The sequence below is a fragment of the Ictidomys tridecemlineatus genome, chromosome 2, assembly GCF_052094955.1.
Source record: "Ictidomys tridecemlineatus isolate mIctTri1 chromosome 2, mIctTri1.hap1, whole genome shotgun sequence".
Lineage (NCBI taxonomy): Eukaryota > Metazoa > Chordata > Mammalia > Rodentia > Sciuridae > Ictidomys > Ictidomys tridecemlineatus.
The window spans coordinates 76,293,561-76,309,017 of record NC_135478.1 but is presented as its reverse complement, the minus strand read 5'-3'; the positions used below and the strand labels follow the sequence as shown (position 1 = coordinate 76,309,017).

The 15,457-nt window shown below is 52.6% G+C and overlaps 1 protein-coding gene across 1 annotated transcript in view; it reads right to left on the bottom strand.

The window, feature by feature from the left end:
• Window positions 1-847: 847 nt before the first annotated feature.
• The window catches only part of Svop (SV2 related protein), an 83,598-nt gene continuing 68,988 nt past the window's right edge, over window positions 848-15,457 (bottom strand). The window contains exons 11-16 of the mRNA XM_078038955.1: window positions 13,961-14,037; window positions 10,213-10,320; window positions 6,918-7,029; window positions 5,999-6,080; window positions 4,042-4,131; window positions 848-2,448 (exon numbers count right to left, since the gene is read on the bottom strand). Coding sequence (XP_077895081.1) covers window positions 2,242-2,448; window positions 4,042-4,131; window positions 5,999-6,080; window positions 6,918-7,029; window positions 10,213-10,320; window positions 13,961-14,037 — 676 coding nt within the window. The 3' untranslated portion in view covers window positions 848-2,241. The remainder of the gene's footprint in view (window positions 2,449-4,041; window positions 4,132-5,998; window positions 6,081-6,917; window positions 7,030-10,212; window positions 10,321-13,960; window positions 14,038-15,457) is intronic.

Below are 15,457 nucleotides of genomic sequence, written 5' to 3'. Positions count from 1 at the left end.
ATTCCTTCAACACAGTCCCTAGAAAACATTTCCTGCCTACCATATACTCCTTCCCAGTCCCCAATTTACTGGATTATTTGAGGGTGAAGAAGCAGATGTGTTCCACTGGCAGTATCTGAGAAGCTGGAAGGCAAAAAGCAAAAAAGAAGACAAAACCAAAGGCTCGGGAGGCTGAGGCAAGAGGATCACGAGTTCAAAGCCAGCCTCAGCAAAAGCGAGGCCCTAAGCACCTCAGTGAGACCCTGTCTCTAAATAAAATGCAAAATAGGGCTGGGGATGCGGCTCAGTGGTCGAGTGCCCTTGAGTTCAATCCCTGGTACCCACACCCACCCCTGCAAAATAAATAAATAAATAAAAGATACTGTGTTACCTAGGAGAACTCAGATGTCCAGAAATCACTAGAGCTCTAGCTACTTGGAGTTCAAGAAAATGTGGATGTCAGAAAGAGAGAGAGAGAGAGAGAGAGAGAGAGAGAGAGAGAGAGAGAGAGAGAGAGAGAGAGAGAGGGAGAGAGGGAGAGAGAGAAAGATAGATCTGCCAAGCTGTGTGCTGTTGGACAGCCTGGACTAGGGAGGATTGCAGCCTATTTCCAAGGACTGGGGAGTGTTTGCAGCCGACCTAGGACTTGAGCCGGAAGAAGTCGTCCATCATGGCCTCCACACCTTAGAACCAAGGGTCATGCCCAGGCCCGATGGTGCAGGTCAATTGGGCAACTTCCCCCTCTTTTTGGAAGAGTTTATCCTATCCAAACGCTGAGATTTCCTCAGATGGACAGAGTTCCCAAGACTGTCAAACTGCATGGTCACTAGGACACTATGACAAATGAGCAGGCTTAGACCTCCGCCTCGTCCGTCACCGACATGTTTTAATAGGAGATGAACGCACACATTGGGCTCCCTTGACATCGAGCAACGGGTGGGTCCTCTCTGGCCTCGGAGGGGATCTGGTGGCCTCCTTCCTCCCTCCATGGGTCCTCGGCCTTCTCCATGGGGAAAAGGCTCGTGTCGACCAATCCTGGGAGGGATGCAGCCGGCTTCCTCTGAAGGCCAACACCGAGCCCCAACGGCCTCCTTCCTCCTCCTCTGAAAATGCTCACTCGTCCCACATCCGGGCCTTCCTGCTCTTCCCCGCTCCAGGATCCCCACTGGGGGTGCCACGGGTGGGAGCCCAGGAGCTGCCTCTGTGTGGTCTGGACCAGCACAGCCCTCAACAGGGGGTGCCCACAAACAGGAAGGAAGGAGCATGTGCGCGTCAGGGATTCCTGCTCCCCTGACCCGGACCCAGGCATGTCCTTTTGGTTCCTCTGCCCACTCAGCCCTCTACCTAGGTGCAAAATCCAACCTTGAAACCTGAGTGAGCCACTTCCTCTCCCCAGGAGTCACCACTCAGGCTGGCCCAGGAGGAGACCTGGACAGAACGCCTGAGCCTGGCCTTTGCTGCTGCTACAGGGGTGACTCCTGTTTGGGCTTCGAGCTTGAATTTCTCTTCCTTTGAGCCTCAGCCCCCAATTTCTGGGCTGGGAATGGGATCACAGCTTTCTGAGTTTGCCATCGGGTGCAAACCTTGCTCTTCCCAGGGACACGTCCGGATGCCCTGGAGCCAGAGACACGATTCCAGAGGTAGCCACGCGGGGACACCGGGCTCAGGTTCCAATGCAGGTGCACCAGCCAGTCTCCACTGGGCAGACCCCGGGGAGTCAGGGGGGCCCCTGCTGATAGGCAGGAGAGCATTTCCCCAATCTAAGAACAAGCCGCTCAGGCCACACACCTAGGTCACCTGTCATCTCAAAGAAGAAAGCCTGGGGCCGGGGGGTGTAGGAGACACCTACTGAACAGGTCCAGTTGGTGGATGGCAAGTGTCACAGGGGTCTGGGCCTGGACGGTATCTACAGAGATCTTTTGGTGGTGGTTCACTGAAGGTGTGACAGGGTGACTCTGGGTGGCATCTGCTTGGCTGCCAGGACCCCCAGACTCACCTACAAGTGGCAGTTTTCCCATGCAGACCCACAGGTCGTTAGAAAGCCTTCCCCTACACAGGGAACCCCTAGGGCAGAGCCTCCCCATCCCGGGCGGCCTCAGGGAACACAGCAAAGGGAGTCAAGACGCAGAACCCTGTGAGTCCAGCCCGTCTTCTTGGGTAAGTTCCCGATGTCGGCAGTGACCACAAGCAGCCCGGCTGGGCTCTGCCAGCTCTCCCAGCTCCACAGCCTCCAAGACACCAGCTCAGCTTCCCCAGCGGTCACTATTCCTGAGAGCCAGAGTTCGACCTGGCGACACCTGCACCGTGTGTCCCTCTGCCAACCATCTCCTGGCCCCACTCCCGGTGGCTAGACTCCTGGAGTCCTCGGCCTTTGGTCTCGATGGGTAGAAAACAGGAAGCCACGGCGGCCAGGAGGCAGCAGCCACTGTACACGGCCAGCGTCAGGTACACGGAGGACTCCAGCATCACCTGGGGAGGGAGACGCAGGTGGGTGAGAACATCCCCTCTGGCTGGCCGTGGTGGCCCACTGTCATCCCAGTGGCTCGGGAGGCTGAGGCAGGAGGATCCTGAGTTAAAGCCAGCCTCAGCAACTTAGTAAGGCCCTAAGCAACCTAGTGAGACTCTGTCTCTAAATAAACTATCCAAAAGTCTGGGGGGATGTGGCTCCGTGGTTAAGCACCCTAGGGTTCAATAGAAAGGAAGGATGGAAGGAAAGAAGGAAAGGATGGAGGGAGGAAGGAATCATCACAGGCACTCTACAAAACAGCCCTGTGAGCTGAGCACTTTATCCCCATTTTACAGAGGAGAAAACTGAGGCTCAGAGAGGGTAAAAGCATACCTAGGGTTACACAGATAATATGGATGGAGCTGGGATTTGAACTTGGGCACATCAAGCCCAAGAGTCTGGACTCCTCATAATTCTGCTCTGGCCTGTGCCAAGTTCCCAGCTTTACAACACACGGCAGGCCACGTGGCACGGCTGACTTCTGTTTCCTCATCTGCGGAATGGGCAAAAGGGCACTGTCTCGTGAGTGAGAGGGCAGCTGAGAGCACCTGGCACTCTGCAGCCCCATGGCAGGTTCACAGCCAACATCAGCTAGGAGTGATGTGCGGTGGCCAACCACAGCACCAGGGAAATACTTGGCTCACACAGGTGTTGGAATTCCATTTATTTCAACCATCCAGAATAGGCAAATCCCCAGAGGCAGAGGGCAGAAGGACAGCTGATAAGGACTGGGGAAGGAGAGAATGGAGGGAATGGCTGTTTGAAGGGCAGAGGGCTGGGTGTGGTGGTGCCTGTCAATAATCCCAGCAACATGGGAGGCTGAGGTAGGAGGATTGCAAGTTTGAGGCCAGCCTCAGCAATTTAGCAAGGCCCTGAGCAATTTAGCAAGACTCTGTCTCAAAATAAAAAGAAAATGAAAAGGGCTGGGGATGTGGCCAGGTGGTTAAGTGTCCCTGTGTTCAATCCCTGGTACCAAAAAAAAAAAAAAAAAAATTAATTACAGGACTTTTATCTCAATTAAAACAGAAAAAAAATGTTGGATATTCAAAAAGCAATAGATTTAGTGAGATCCCCAAAACTAAACAGAAATGCTTAGAGGCACACAGAGTTGTGAAATTGTGTAACTATCCCTTATAATTCCGATTTGAAAAGAGAGATTAGGACATTAGTTTCCCACGTTGATCCAGTTATTTTTCATCCCCCAAACTGTGGGGGGGTAGGTCTGTTGGCCTTGCTGGCCTCACACTCCTGGGCCCAGGCCCCCCTCCTGCCTCACACCAGGGCACTGATGCCCAGCTTATCGAAATTGCTTGGGGTCGAAGCATCTGGCACTCGAAGGGTCTCCTGCCCAGGAAGGACCTGAATTCCCCTGTGGCCCTGTCTAGGTCCCAGCTGTGTGGCCTCGGCGACTCCTCTATCCCTCTGTGCCTCTCTTCCCATCTGCACGCAGGCGGGTGGCAGGCCCACTCTCGTGAACCCCGAGGGCTCGGGGGACAGCGGCTGCTCACTGTGCCCTGGGCTCTGGAGCCCCTCCCCTGCTCTCGGGTGATACCCACCTGAGCAATGAAGGGCGTGATGAGCGCGCCCACCCTGGCCATGCCGCTGCAGGTGCCCAGGCCCAGCGCCCGCGTCGCCGTGGGGTAGACCTGGAACGGAACCCAACGTGGGCTCAGGAAGATGCAAAATTCCCTCGGTCCCCTGCAGCTCAGGACCGAAGTGACCACCCCCACGGGCAGGCCTGAAGTCCAGACACGTTCCTCCAGGTGTTGCTGACCCAGTTAAGGGGTGTGAGGCGGGGGGCAGGGGCATTCGCACCCCAAAGTGGGTGGCAAGTTCAGCCAAGGCAGAGGCCCAGGGGTGGATGTGGGCAAGAACCCAGTCTGGGGCTCCTCTTGCCCAGGGAGGCCCCCAGAGACTCCTTTGTACCCACAGGGTCCCACCTGTGACTCCTCCCGAGTTCCCCTTAAGGAACATGGGCTTTCAAGGAATTTCACAAAGAGAGACGAGAGTGCTACACAGCTTCTGTTTACACCCCGGAGTGGTCACGTGCACAGCTGTCCCCTGGACCAAGAGAGGGGGACGTGCATCTTTCAGGCCAAGATGGTCAGAAGGGGACATGTCCTCTCCACTGGCTTCCTCTGGCTCCGGGAAGACTCCGGGACCATGGGGCAGGCAGGTTCCCGACCTCAGCACCCTCGGGGGTTAGGATGGGTCCTTCTCTGCCATGGGGACCCTGCTGTGAGGGAGCTCAGCCTCATCTCTGGCCTCTGATCCTGGCCTCAAGTTACAACAACCCCATGCATCTCTAGATGGTGCCAAATATCCCCTGGGGGACAAAGTCACTTGATCACTGCAGGATGGAAAGCTGCTCCCCAACCTAGATCCCGCATACTGGACTGCTTCACAGATGAGGAACTCTTTTCATATCAACCGATCCATGTTGGGGGTTATTTGTTACAGTTTCTCTGGGCAGTGTGGGTCAGATGGTCTCTGGCATCCATGCCAAAGAGCACAGAGCAGCCCCCATGGACAGAGGTCCCTTGCCTGAGGATGGGTTAGAGCCCAATAAATCCCTTCCAAGTTAAAAACTCAACAATGCGCTTAATACATCTAAGCTACCCAACACCACAGTGTGGGTGCTACTGAATAGCACAGGGCTTTCACTCCGTCCTAAAGCTGAACATTTAGAAATCAGGAATCATCTGTGCGGCTGGGGGTGTAGCCCAGGGGTAGACCGCTTGCCTAGCACATGCAAAGCCCTGGGCTCAATCCCTGATAACATACACACACACACACACACACACACACTCTGAATCATCTGTACATGAAAGGGTATGGTGTGTCACAATCAAACTTGATTACCCAACACTGAGATTTAAATGTCAACTGTCTCCTTCCATTAAAAATCCCACCCAGCCTCATGCCTGTAATCCCATCAGCTCGGGAGGCTGAGGCACGAGGATCATGAGTTCTAAGCCAGCCTCAGCAATTTAGCAAGACCCCGTCTCAAAGTAAAAATAAAAAGCCCTGGGGATGTGGCTGGGGGTTAAGTGCCCCTGGGTTCATTCCCTGGTACCCTCCCCCCAAAAAAAGAAAAGAAATTCTATCTACTTCTCTCTTCACCCAACCAGCTTTGGGTAGTGACAGTCCCCCTGGGCACCTGCACCTCACTGTACACTCTGGGGCGTTGGTTCCCCTAGGCTCTGTGCCACACCCGTGCAACCAGTCCCTTTATTAAACTCTTTTCAGATGACTGATAGCCCAATGGGACTGCTCACACGCACCCACAGAGGCAGCTCGGAAAGAGTTGTCCCCAGGGAGGAGAATGCGGGGTCCTTTCTCTCTGTGTTCACACAGCTAGGTGACATCTGGATTCTGCCGCTGAGCAGGTGTTTTTATGGAGGGTTTCCCAGTTGCCCTTTGGACCCAAGGACACATTCCACGGAGCATGCCAGGCAGCAGTTTATAGGGGCCACCGACCTCACCCCAGTCGTTCCCAGACCCTTCTCCTACCTCAGGTGTGTAAACATAGGCTGCTTGGAAGCCTCCGGAAATGAACGCTCTTGCAATGAAGAGTAACAGGGTGAGCACGTTTCTGGGGAAAGGGAAAAAAAGCAGGTGATCAGGTATTTGTGTGTGTGTGCGCGCGCACACACACACACACACACACACACACACACACCTGCCCCTCAGCAAAATCCTACCTTTCCAGGTGGAATTTAAACCCTGCAAATTGGCGAAGGTCACCTCCATCGAACACACACGTAGACACACACAGTAGTGACAGTCCCCCTGGGGTAGTGACAGTCCCCCTGGGTATACATATTCCAGGACCCTCTCCAGGGTACCAGGCTGAGACTGGTTTGGGGGCGAGACTGGATACAAATAATCAGCCCAGAGAGGAACTTAGGGGGTCAGGAATGGAGCCAGGAGCCAGCTGAGCCAGGGACCGGACACCGGTATTCAGTATTTATAGGACAATCCTGATTCCCGACCCTCGGCGGTCCCACTCCATGTCCCGGAATGCCAACATTTCCTGGTCCAAGCTGCCTCTCGCCCAGCTTCCATGGTCCATAGATTCCTCCTGGGGCTTGGTCTGGGCTCTCTCAGGTCAAGAAAAGGCACCGATCACTTCTAGAGGCTAAGGTTGTTGGGATTTGGGAAAATGGAGAAATGCCCAATTATCCGACTGGGTCTACTTGAAACGGGCTCAGGTTCCATCGAACCAATGGACGCTCTGAATCCCTGCGTAAGTGTGACAGCCCTGTGCGTGATCTCACTGGGAGAGGAGGGGAAAGCCTGGATTTGATGCTATCAGAGCAAACCCGGGGTAAAGGTCCTTGCTGCGCTCACCCCCGTCACAGTCCCCAGCCTCGAGCCTGGTGCACTGGGCAGCTGCCGGGCAGCCGTGAGCCTCCCTCTGGGAACTCACCTCCCAACACAGATGGACAGCAGGAGGCTACAGAAGGAGAAGATGGCGAAGCACAGGGCCATGGTCTTCTTGCGGCCCAGGCGGTCGATGATCCAGAGAGTCACCAGGACGCCTGCCGGGGAGCAGGGGCATGGTGGGCAGCCTCTGCTGTGGATCCCAATGACCCTCCCTGCCATGCACACCCTGGTCCTCCCCTCCCCGTGAGAGTGCTCCAGAGCTAGTGGCTCGCTTCTAAGGACAGAAGAGGGGAGGGGAGGTCACTGCTCGGGTTAGGGTTCCCAAGACTGGCTTCCGTCTTGCCGGCATCCCCCGCCCCCTCTCTCCCGGCTCTTCTAGCGTCCTTGGCTTGATGCAGAAGGTGACCTGGCAAAGAACCCGAGGTGACCTCCAGACAGCGGCCAGGGAGGAACTCAGGCCTTCCGTCCAGCCACCCTGGAGGATTTCGATGACAAGGGCCACATGCAAGCAGAGTGTGGCCCAGATGAGCTTCCAGATGAGACCACAGCCCTGGCCGACTCCTTAACGGCAGCAGTGGGAGATGGGCCAAAGCAGAGGACCCAAAGGAAGCCATGACCCCCAGACTCCTGACCCAATCAAGCGACTGTGAGATAATGAGTGTGGTGTTGTAAGCCACTAAACCTTGTGACACTTTATGGCATGACAATAGGTAATAGAGGTGCCAAAGAGAACTGGAATGGCAACATTCACTGAATCCAGGCAGCAGAATGCTCAGGCTGGGAGTAAGAAACACCCCGGTTCTAAGACTGCATCTGTCTCTTAACTTGCCCTGTGGTCTTGGGCTAGTCCCTGGTCTTCTCTGAACCTCAGATTCTTCATCTATTAAATGAGACTAAAAACTAACCCCCCCCCCCAAAAAAACCCCCTAACTTTCCTAAATCAGGAGACGCCATATTGCATAGTGATTGTTATTACTACTAATAATTATATTTGGGGGAAATACTTGTTAGACCTGTTATCATATTTAATCATCTAAAGAGCTTTCTAAATAAACACTACCAATAATCCCGTTTTCTACATTCAATAGTTGATTAATAGGGTGTTTACTGTGGTCAGGAACTATGCTAGGAGGTTGGGATATACCAATGCATTAAAAAAAACATATAAAACAATAAATAAGGAAAGAAGAATCTGCATTTCAGAGATGAATCACAAGAACGGTGAGTGCTGAAAGTTATGGAAATGTCACACACTGAACGTCACAGAGATGGTGAGTGGCAGGGCTGAGCCTTAACCTGTGAGCCTTTAGTCTTACCTATTACGCTCTATGAGGAAAGGGTTTTAGGAAAGTGAGGGCGTCTCAGGGTTAGCCTCTGGACCCTGCGCAGGGACACAGCTCTTAGCTTTGCCAGCTGTGGGACACTCAGCATCCTGGCTGGGTCTTCCCAGAAGTGGACGGTGGGACAAGGATACAGGTACCAGGGGCAGACTTGGGAGGTCGTTCACACAGGCACCAGGAGCACCGTGGGCAGTGGGATGAGGGAAGATGACCAAGAAGGTCAGGTTTCAAGCAAGTCACTCCCGTGCTGGCCATCAGAGCCGAGTTCCACTGGAGGACCTGGGAGCCAGCAGGACACGCCCCGTGGACCCTCCTGCCTGGTGGGCAAGGCAGCCGGGTGTTTATACCCCAAGCCCTGCGGTCACTGTTGGAAGGCTGGGCATCAACTCTGCTCTTCCAGCTGCCCCCTTGCAGATATGGAGGCTTTTCACTGAGGTACAGCCCTGAGGCGCAGAGATGCAGAGACTGGTCGACGGAAGCCATAGGAACCATCTCCACTACGCTGGTCAAGTTTCATCGCTGCTCCAAGTCTCAGCGTCTTCCCTCGTAAAATGGGATTAATTATACTACTTCACAAGATGACTGAGCTCGTATTGTAAAGCATTTGGCAGCATTCCTGGTATACAGTAAGTATTCGCGGTGGCGCACGCCTGTCAAACCAGAGGCTCGGGAGGCCGAGGCAGAAGGATCTTGAGTTCAAAGCCAGCCTCAGCAATAGCGAGGCCCTGAGCAACTCAGTGAGACCCTGTCTCTAAATAAAATGCAAAATAGGGCTGGGATGTGGCTCAGTGGTTAAGTGCCCCTGAGTTCAATCCCTGATACTTTAAAAAAAAAAAAAGTTGATAATCTTAGTGTTGCAATTACCATTCCTCTTGAAGGAAAAAAGATACCTAACCTTTGTATCATGTGCGTTTTGCATTTTGAACGCCCCTCCGTCCTTCCTGGTGTTGGTGGGCAATTCTCCCTGGGTCTCTTGTATCTCTGCATTTCTCAGGTTTCAAAGTTGACTATCATTTCACACTGTCATTGCAAGATTGTCTGCATACAGCCTTGGAAGGTACAGGTATTGTCTCCTTGTGGTGCAGAGGGCAGTTACGTTCACTAGGTAATATAATAAAGATGATGTCTCCCTTTGGAGCAAAGGTTGGACAGACATCCAGCAGCCCATTATAAAAGATTTGGGTTTCCTACTTGGGGTTCCTTGAGGCTATGTTTGGAATATGGTTTGAACATGTTCCCCCAAAGGTTCTTTGTTGGGAGCTTGGTCCTCAGTGTGGTGATGTTGAGAGGTGGCGGGACCTTGAGGAGTGGGGTCCAGGGGGAAGCTGCTACTGCCCCTGCCCGGTGCCTTTTGCTTCTTGTCTTGCTCTGCCATCTCTCCCTCTCTCATGTGCTTCCACCACTGTCATATCACCCACCAAAGCCAACCCAATGCTGGAACTTGGTACTTAAGCTCCAGAACCTTGAGCTACATAGACCTCTTTTCTTTATAAAGTAGACAGTCTCCGGTAGTTTGTTACAGTAATGAAAAATGGACTCACACACTCAGCCATGTTGCAAATCTATTGCACGTATAGCATCCCATTGGCTCTTCTTCATCATGGGTGTGGGACTTGGGGGCAAGAGGAACTGATACAATGTATTAATCATGTTGCTTTCTTCCAGGAGATTCCTGTCTTCTGCTAGCATGCATGAATCTGGGCAGCTTAACGGGTCAGGCTTCAAAGAATTTCTGTTTTGTTTTGTTTTTTTCCAGTGCTGGGGATAGAACCCAGGACCCCCGTATGCCATGAAGCCAAATCTCCATCCCTTTAAAAAAAATCTCAGCCCATCACAGTTCTTGACTGCTTGTAGCTAAGGGTTCAAAAAAAAAAAAAAATCCCTGGCTTCCCTAGAAACGGGGACTTGCATCTGGGTGGCCGAGGGGGCGCCCCCAGCTGAGCGGATGCCATGGTCTCAGGCGTCCCTGCCCGGCCTCACCCGGCCTAGGGCCCTCACCTGGGAACTCAGACAGGGTGGTCCACAGCAGGTCCATGTAGTCCTCCTCACTCAGGTACTCGCAGGCCAGACTGCACTTGGCTTCCACAGCCTTCTTGCGGCTGGAGACTAGGGAAAGAGGGGGACAGGGAGAGTCCTGTTGAGTCTTGGCTGGTCCCGATTTATTCCATCCCCAGAGTCAGGCCAGTAACACTGGGTAAAAGCAGAGCTGATGCCCCTGGTGACTAAAATCAGGAGAAAGCTTGGCGTCTCCCCTTCCTTGGTGTCGTCCCCTTTATTACCTTAAGCCGTGTCGCCTGCTCAGCTGTCAAGATCCCTTCAGCACCTCGCAGCTAGAAATTAGCACAACAAAGCGGCTGAACCCTGAGTTCCCCTAACTTACCTGGTCCCCCGTCAAGACCAGGCAAGACTCACGGCCTCCTGCTTCAGACCCTGAAGGCGCGCCTAGAAGTCTTCAGTCCTGGTCTCACGGGGACAGGAGCCCACTGTAAGAGCCACCTCCCAGCCGGGGCGATGTATCATGGACGGAACCCGCCCCTTCCAGGGCCAGGTGAGCCTCTAGCAGCAAGTGGGAACGGCCCTCCCTCCCAAGGGACAAAGAGCCTCCTCCAGAACCAGAACTGAGAACAGTCCGCCAGGACATAATTAATGAGTGATTAAGACAGCTGAATGACCAGACCTCTCGCCCTGACCCAGTTCTTCCTCTATTTAAACTAAAGCTCAGGGCTGAGCTGCGGGGTTGCACTTTGCTCTCCAATGTGACCACACTGATCCAAGTTCTTCTCCTTCTTTCCACCATGATTTTGTCCTCCTTGGTTCTGGGGAGCAAGTAGCCAGACCTGATTAGTCGGGACCCCTGGACTCAGGCCTCTGGCAACAACTCTGTGATAAAGGCTCTTCTGCAGAGCTAATAAAAGCCAATTAGATCTTTTTTTATTTTTATTTTTGGTGCCAAGGTGGGGTGCAAAAGGCAGCTACTGTCACAGATGACCTGGTGGGTCGCTGGGTGGGGTGGAGAAGGTGGGGGCTGGTTGGAAAGGAAAGGCAATTAAATGCTAATACCTTCAGGACACCTCCCCTTCCTCCCACCTGTTGCAAGGTTACCTGTCTCCACAGAACCGTTCCTCCCAACAAACAGTAATGAATGAATGTCCCCAGGGCCACTCCCTTCCTGTCTGTACCCCTGGGAGTCTCCTTCCCCACCTTTTGGTCAAGTAGGCAAGATAAGAGGAGGATGGGACATAAGAAACAGGAAATCTAAAATCTATAACAGGGACAGGACATCCCCACTCCCGGCACAGTTCTGGGTCCCAGCCCATCTCTGGAGGAGGCTACTACCTCTGTTCTATCCTTTCAATAAAACTTTTTGCTCTTCCCTCAATATTTCTGTGTGTTCAATTTTCAACACAGGACAGGGTTGTTGGGGAGGTCAGGAGTGGGAATGGACCCAGATTTTGATTGAGCCTCCACACAAGAATCAGAATGAGGGACTGAAGGAGCACTTTACCCCTGAGATATACCCCCAGTCCTATTTGGAGGTAGGGTCTTGCTAAGTTGCTTAGGGCATGGCTAAATTACTGAGGCTGACCTCCAATTTGTGATCCTCCTGCCTCAGCCTCCTGAGTCGCTGAGATTACAAGTGTGCAACTGGATCTGCCCTGCAATGAGATCTTGATTTAAAAATTGTTTTTTGTGTTGTGGGAGATTGGAGCCCCGGCTCCTACCCTCCAGACCTCCATGGGACCCCACTGTCTAATCAAATCCTTCCACCAATAAGAAAAAAATCATGTTGTTTTTCTGAGACTTGAACCCAGGTCCTTGTGCATACTAAGCCCAAGCTCTACCACTGAGCTACAATAAACAACACCATTAACCAGGATCATGGAAGCTTAATATCAGAAAGAGAACTGGGAAAGCTCTGAAGACAATTAGGAACCTGATTCTGTGGGTGGAGGTACTTCCTGGGCTCCTCTGGGGGTTGACAAAGGTCATTTTAACCACAGGCGATTTCCACCTCCAGGGCAGTGGGGAAAGGCTAATTGGGAGGCCACGGGGCCAAGCTGCCCCAGCGCAATGGGGTCCTAGTAGCAAAATGAAACCCAGCGGAACCAATCAGAAACCATCCGCTCCCGCCCTCGGCTCGTGGTAACCAATCGCCGTCCTGGTCAAGCTCCGCTGAGCGCCTGAGGTTATGTAGAGGGGAGGTCTTGCTCCGGCCCGCCCCCTGCACCTGCCCCTGCACCTGCCCTGCACCTGCCCCCGCTGACCTGACCGCTTAGAATCAAACTGAAAAAAGGGGTCTGTGTTGCCAAAGCTGGAGTCACAGCAGCCAATAGGAAAGGGCACACGGGGCACTTTACCACTGAGCCACATCCCCAGTCCTTTTTGTGTTTTTCAAAGTTAAGGTCTTACTAAGTTGCCTAGGGCCTCCATAAATTACTGAGGCTGGCCTCCAACGTGTGATACTCCTGTCCCAGCCTCCTGAGTCGCTGGGATTGCAGGTGTGCGCCACCATGCTCAGCAATTAGATCTTTATTTTATTTAAAAAAACAAAAATTGTGTGTGTGTGTGTGTGTGTGTGTGTGTGTGTGATGCCAAAAATTGAACGGAGGGCCTCAGGCATGCCGGAATCCTAACAGAGTCACATTCCTACTCCCTCAGTTAGATTTGAAACCTAAATCTGTTGCCCTTTGGTTTTCTGACACTTTATAAAAGTTTTCTCCTTGCATCCCTTTAGCGAAGCCCAAACCACTGGCACTGCCAGATTCATGAATTGCTGTCTACTAAAATAAACTAAAACATTGATGTGCTAACCTCAGGACCCACCACCCTGACCTAAAATGAGACTGTAATGTCGCTCCATCATGACCAGGTCACCTTGTAAAGGTGCTCCACCTTATGCCCTGAATGTATAGCCCTTGCTGCTCTGCCACTGCCACTTATTTATTTTTAATATTTTTGGGGGGGTGCTGGGGATTGAACTCAGGGGCACTCGGCCACTGAGCCACCTCCCCAGCCCTATTTTATATTTTATTTATAGACAGGGTCTCCCTGAGTTGCTTAGCACCTCACTGATGCTGAGGCTGGCTTTGAACTCGCCATCCTCCTGCCTCAGTGCCTGGAGCCTCTGGGATGCAGGCGCGCCTGGCTTGCAACTTATTTTTTAAAAGACCTGTTTCTTTCTCTTCCACACTCTCTACTGCTACCGAATCTTTCCCTGTCCCTAATCTCCCTGAAAACAGAGTCGCCTTTCCTCCCCATCCAAGGCAGAGTTCCGTGTCCTTGAGCACAGGAGCTCCTCACCTCCGGAACAGAGGAATTCAGACTTGGGAGTGCACCAGAAGGTCTCAGAAATGCCCATCTCCCAAATTAACAAGTGAATTACAGAGAATGTAGCTTGAATCATCTCTTTAACAAACAAACACACACACACAAAACACCCCTGTTCCCCTCTGGGCAGAATCTCAGCCTCTGCTGTGCAGTCCCCTGGTTTCTCCTTGGCTAACAAAGCAATAAAACTTCTTTTTCCTTTTTCTCAGAACAGTGTCCTCATTACTGGATTGGCATTGGGGACAAGGACCAAGCTTTCAATAACAATCTGGGTTTCTCTGCAGTATCTTGGAGGCCACAGTTTGTGCCAGGCCAGGCTGATAGAGGACAGCCACTGGTGTGCGTGGGAGCGGGTGGGAGCGTGCGCCTGCTGGGCGGGGGCCAGGGGAGGGGCTGGTGAGGAAATCTGGGTACTCACTGCTGCAGACGTCCCCGGCCTGGAAAAGCTCTGTGGTGAGAAGGACTAAGCCGTAGTAAGAGAAGGCGTTGGAAAACCTGCCAGGAGAGAGCAAGGAGGTGAAGAGCTCAGCCGGGCACCGAGACCTCTCCTCCCACACCCTTGGGAAGGATCCGCGTCCACAGCGGGTGGGGGGCATCTGTGGACCATGCTGAGTCTCTGAGCGCCTTCCTGAAGACCCTGAGCAGGAACATGACAGGTACCAAGCAAGCAGGTGATGTCATCCAAGGAACTGATTCTGTGTCCTTTGAAAGATCAGCAGCATCACACCCAGACACAGGGCTGTCCACCCAACTGGCTAGCTGCTGAATAGGGAGGTGCTCTCCACCCCAGCCAACCCCTTGAAAAATCTGGCTCCCTCCACATCTGCATGGGTTTGGTGAATGGATTCAGCTCAGTGTGGGGGCGGCTGCACCCTGGTTCTGTGTATTATCGAGTTTTTTTCTCCTCTCCTCTGTAACTGGCCACTGTGGGGACACTGCCCTGCTCATCATGACAGCAGGGCTCAAAGGTGGATAGCAAAGCTGGGAACTGGTTTAAAAAAGCACACGGAGCCTGGACCGGTTTCCCACACCGTTGATACCCGTGATGCTCACGACTTGATAGAAAGCTAGCTGACAGGAGGGCTGAAAGTTGATTCAGATAATTGCTCTCCGCAGACATCTCCCCGATCAGGCCCCTTCCTATGGTTGTTGTTTAAGAAAAACTGAACAGAGTCAGAACTGGAAGTTCCAAGAATGGTCATGTTGACCAAATCCTGATTCTCAAACTATGGACTGTGTACCACCAGTGGCACCCAAGGCAATGGAGTCGGAGAGAACACTAACAGATCATGCATATTAACTTTTATTTTTTGGGGGAGGGGGTACCAGGGATTGAACCAAGGGGCACTGGACCACTGAGCCACATCCCCAGGCCTATTTTGTACTTTATTTAGAGACGGGGTCTCACTGAATTGCTTAGGGCCTCCCTGCTGCTGAGGTTGGCTTTGAATTCCAGATCCTCCTGCCTCAGCCTCCCCAGCCACTGGGATGACAGGCAGCACCACGGTGCCTGGTTTATTAACTCTTATTGTAGAAAATCCTCTTTTAAATTTCCTTTAGATTCTTTTGATTACATCCCAGTCCCATGTGTGGGCGGATACATCCATAACATCTCCACTGCCCCCAAGTCTCTGTCTCTTAAATGTAGAGGCTCCTTGCTTCAAAGCTCAACATAGTTGCTTTTTACCATATTTAACTTTTGTTTGTTTGTTTGTTTGTTTTTGCACGGAGGATTGAATCCAGGGGCACTTAATCACTGAGCCATTTCCCCAGCCCTTTTTTATTTTGAGACAAGGTTTCATAAAGTTGCTTAGGGCCTCTCTGAGTTGCTGAGGCTGGCTTTGAACTTGCAATCCTCCTGCCTCAGCTTCCTGAGCCCCTGGGATGACAGATCTGTGCCACCTGCCCAGGTTAC